This window comes from Panicum virgatum, chromosome 6N (genome assembly GCF_016808335.1).
Source record: "Panicum virgatum strain AP13 chromosome 6N, P.virgatum_v5, whole genome shotgun sequence".
Lineage (NCBI taxonomy): Eukaryota > Viridiplantae > Streptophyta > Magnoliopsida > Poales > Poaceae > Panicum > Panicum virgatum.
Window position 1 is genome coordinate 30,501,074 of NC_053150.1, and position 4,865 is coordinate 30,505,938.

Consider the following 4,865-nt stretch of genomic DNA (forward strand, 5'->3'; position numbering starts at 1 on the left):
GTAGATGTAGCCAGTATCTAGCCCAGAGGCCAGAGCACCAGGTCACTAGATTTTTTTCTTTATTTTCCTCTCGATCTGTTTGCTAAAATTCTACGCAATTTCTCAATAGTAGAGCAATGGGTTCAAACAATACATTTCATAAGCTAAATGGCATGAAGTTTGCATAGTGTTTGTTACATTTTTATGCTAAGCTTTGAGTTCAACCATTGTGCCAACAGTCGCTAGCTAGAGCTTAGGCCAGTATTAGGGTGGTCCATTTGGGCTTCTACGGATGCTCAGGCGGTCAGGCCTCAGGGTTCGGCCGGCGCCGAGGCTGCAGCATAGCTGTGCAGCAACACATCATCATTAGTGCCTTCGTGCAACACATATCAACTCATGTGATGACTGGCTGGATGTTATTGAAGATAACGTGCATTAGACGGCCTGGATAATGTACTGTATAGTTTGTTTTTCATTACAGTTTGACGGACAACTAATCGGCTTTTGATTAGAAATTCAGAAACACAATCAATGGTGTTCTGAATAATAAGTACAAGTGAACCATATCATCATAATCACAATGGTACGTACAAAACCAGGACATAGTAACTAAACTTAGTAAATGGACTGTGAAATACGAGAAAAACAAAAGGACAATAATAAGCAAGCATACACTTCTCAAGCGCCGACCAGATTAACAATGGCCATGATGAGAGCAAAAGCAGCAATGGTCGTCCACCCCGCACTCCCTCTGCCAGCCGCTGCGTTGTTGCTGTCTTCTGCCTCCTCCGCCGCTGACGGCTCCGCTGCCACGTCGCTCTTCGGGACACCACCCTTCTTCCCCGCGCTCGCCTTCCCAGCCGCTGCACCGGCCTGTCCCGCGGGCGCCGGCGCTGATGCCTTGCCCTTGTGAGACGTACCGAACAGCTGCACGGGCAGCAGCACGTCGTCGACGGAGTAGACGGCGAGCGGGAACTTGGCAGACAGAGTGCTGCTGATGGGCACGTCGACGACGCCCGTGGACATGTTCACCAGGTGGCTCGTGGTGGTTGTGGTCACGTTGACGCTGTACATGCCGCCGGGGCCCGACGCCTCGGTGGGCAGCGGGTTGCTGGCCGTCTGGAAGGTGGTGACGCTGTAGTAGCGGGGCAGGACGTGGTAGAGCAGGAGCTGGATCTTCTGCTGGTCGGTGAGGCCGTTGAGCGTACCGGTCTTGAGCTTGGTGAAGGCGTTGTCGTTGGGCGCGAAGAAGGTCAGGCCGTCGTACGTGTTCTTGAGCTGGCTGGTCAGCTGCTCGGAGATCTTGGTGGCCTGCAGGAGGCGGAGCAGCGTCGAGTACTGCCCGCCACTTTCAAGGATACTGGTCAGGTTGAGCTCGCCGGGTGGGGATGGACCAGGGGCGAGGTCGTCGGCAGCCGCAGCGAAGAGGAAAGGAAGAAGGAGAAGGGGGAGGGCGGTGTGAGAGACCATTTGCTCGGTGATGAAGTTCGGGACACTGTGGTTTGTGGAATTGAGGGTACACTGAGCCAGTGTGGGGTGCTGCCATGGTGGGTTTTTGTAGGGGACTCCCCAGGTCAATTTAGTGTAAATACTGTTTAACTACTACATCCAAGGTCAATGACACCAGTAAAACAAGATGCTGACACCGGTGGATTAGGAGGCTGGCTTCGCCCCTAAGGGGAGGTGCATCTCCGTGAGTGATGAGTCTGGGGTACACGGCAACATAAAACTTCAACTGCTAACAGTGAAATGTAGTTGGAGCTATTTTTTACGGTGTAATAAGCTGGCCACAGTTTAGATGGCCTCTGCTAATTGGCCAGCGCACCCGCTCGATTTCAGACAACATCCAAATTTCCTTTCCTAGAATTTTTTTCTCCATCACATTCTATTTCGGAAAGTTATAAATTATAAACATGTATAATTTTTTATCTAGATAACTATTAGTTGATCTTTTTTCAGCATAACTAACAGATGATAACTTTTCAGCACATTTTTTGTGATATGCATAACTTTTACCTATACTATTTTCTAATCAACTTTTTATAGGATAATTTTAAACAAAATTTTCATGACACGTACAATTTTTATGCATAACTTTTTTAATCTAATAATTATGAACATAACTTCCATGTGCATGTTATCGGAAAAATTCTCACACAACTTTAACACATAAGTTCGCCATACAAATTTAATAAAAAAATACAACTTCTAGAGATAACTTTTTAGCATACTTTGTACGAAATATGTGTCATAAAAGAACATCTCAGAAACACAAAGATAAATAATCTAAACATCACACTTAGCATAATTTGCTCTAATATAGAATAAATTGATGAAAGAAAATTTGAAATACAAAAATTGGAAAAGAAAATGTTAGCGAGAAAAGAAAATGTTATTTCCCCGAAAAACATGAGAGAGGGGGAAAACGAGAAAAGAGAATGGAATCTGAGAAGGGGAAGGGTGCCACTGTTTTACTGGCAAGCCCACCTAGCGATACCCTACGATGGTAGGGTTTAGACAGGGAGTCACCGATATCAAGAACGCGATGTGCAAGCAACACAAGGGTTTAGACAGGTTCGGCCTGCGAGATTTGTAATATCCTAAGTTATGTTTGGTGGGTTGAATTGCTTGAGGGATGAATGATGATATGGAGGGGTCCCTACACACCCTAATGAAACTCTATGCGATAAAAAGATGAAGAGTTGGAATCCTAGATACACTACCAGAATCCCGAATAACCTTGGCGGCCAAAAACCGCCAAGAAAAGTACCAAAATTGCCAAGAAAATAGTCCTTGGCGGCCAACCGCCAAGCAAAATCCACCAAAAATAGAGAGCCAAGGAAATTGAATTTAACTAGCTGCTGGCTGCCAAGAATTCAACTATTTTATTGGAATAATTCCAACTCCTTTCTCCAATTTACCATATAATAATTATAATAGTATCTAAGTTTGATTATAAAATTCTATAAATTGAAATAGCAATATATTTTTGGTTCATAAACTTTCAATAAAAAACTTAAATAGTTTTAATAATGTTAGATCATACATTGTTCTCAAAATGATACATCTCTCACACAGTTCTTATAATTTAATTGAAACTTTGAGATTTGAATACCCCATAATGTTTTTAAACTCGTATGCACCTCAAATTGGACACAATCTTATTTCTACCATAATATTAAAAAATATTGAAGTTACAAAACTAATTTTTATGCAAAAATATATTATTATATTCTCTATTTGGATGGAAGAAAACAAGTCATATGTAAAAGATCCAAGAACAAAAATTAACATACAAATAGACGACATTAAATGAAAGATCATGATTTTAGAAAACTTTATAGAAAAAATAATCATGAAATTTGGAGTTCATATGAGAGAGAAATACCAATTACAAAATTTATTTCCAGATTAAAAAGAGAAATATGAAATATGCATGTGTTCTTCTCTATTTTCTTGGCAGCTCAGTGAAGCAGCAAGGAAACACATCGGTTTCTTGGCAGCTATCCAAAACAGCCAAAGAAACACACCATTTTCTTGGCAGCTCAGCCAAACAACCAAGGAAAGGCACCGTTTCCTTGGCGGCTGATGAAAATAGCCAAGAAAATATATTTTTTGGCTGTTCATTGTTACCGCCAAGGAAACATTATATTTTTTGGCGGTTTTATTTCGGCCGCCAAGCAAATTTCTGGCCGCCAAGGTAATTCCAGTTTGATGTAGTGATAGTATTTCTAAGTACTATGCTTGGAGATGGGCAATCGGTTGTGCCGAGAGACTAATGCTACGGTGAGAAAACTTTCTTTTGGTTCAACTTGAAGAATCTTGGTCATGAATATATTTGTATCAATCCTTCTAGAATTATATGTGAAGATGGTGATTTGAACTAGAAAATGTAGATTTCATTCAAAGACAAAAGGTTCAAGTCACTAGCTCAAAGAAGATGTGCTCAAAGTAAAGAGACAAAGGTGAAGGTATTCCTTAGACTGTGAATGATCAAAGCACGATATGAGATACAAAAGAGAAGATCAAATGGCTGAAATGTAACTTATCTTTGAACTTGAGTATAGGTATGTCATACTATCAAGAGGGATGCACCACAATGATCTTTTGTTTAGTCTCAGTGCGCAAGTAACCTAAGTAAGTTGAGAGAGACGCAAAATCCTCACGTGCACATTTAACTTGTCTGCCAGGGCCAATCTAGAAGATTCGGATTTGGTACATGTGGCTAGTCTGTTTGAATACCCGGACGTTCTAGGTTTTAACTATCAACTAACAGATAGTTTCTTTGGGACGAGCTATTTATACCCTTTGACCCCTTCCTTGCTGGGCTGCTATTCCAAACACCTTTCGGTTGATTCCTAGTCGTCCCAAGAAGCTTGGTAGCCATTGTCGAGCTCTCCCCAATCTCTCTTTGAGAGATTGCCTAATCCCTGACATATCTTTATGATGGGTTGGAGAGAGTGACTGTTTGCGAGCACCAAAGAGCACAACAAACCTTAAGCACTTGAGTTTGGTCGAAATCGTGTGATTCACATTTATTGCTTTTGGAGATATGGCTCTTAGATTGCTAGGTGTTGCCTAGCGAGCTTCCAATCGTGTGGTGAGCCGCGTGAACCTTGTGCAGATTGCGATTCTCTTCCGCAAGGGAAGAAGCAAGCTTAGTGAACTGGGGAAGTGGTTTGAGTATGACCCGACTCGGTGGAAGTGAGGTCGAAATAAAAGACTCACATACTAAAGAGTTTCTCAATGGAGAGTAGGATTCATGGTGGTGAATCTAATCTTCGCTAAATTAAATCCTTTTGTCAAATTTATATTTCATTTTTTCTTATGGCTTTGACGAGCTCTTCATTAGACATTTGTTGTCTTGGAAAGATTGTTGTTTTATC

The 4,865-nt window shown here is 41.8% G+C and overlaps 1 protein-coding gene across 1 annotated transcript; it reads right to left on the minus strand.

The window, feature by feature from the left end:
- Positions 1–460: 460 nt before the first annotated feature.
- Positions 461–1,515, minus strand: LOC120679742 (fasciclin-like arabinogalactan protein 6). Its single transcript, XM_039961395.1, has one exon. The coding sequence runs from the start codon at positions 1,447–1,449 to the stop codon at positions 658–660; it is 792 nt and encodes a 263-aa protein (XP_039817329.1). The 5' UTR covers positions 1,450–1,515; the 3' UTR covers positions 461–657.
- Positions 1,516–4,865: the final 3,350 nt, after the last annotated feature.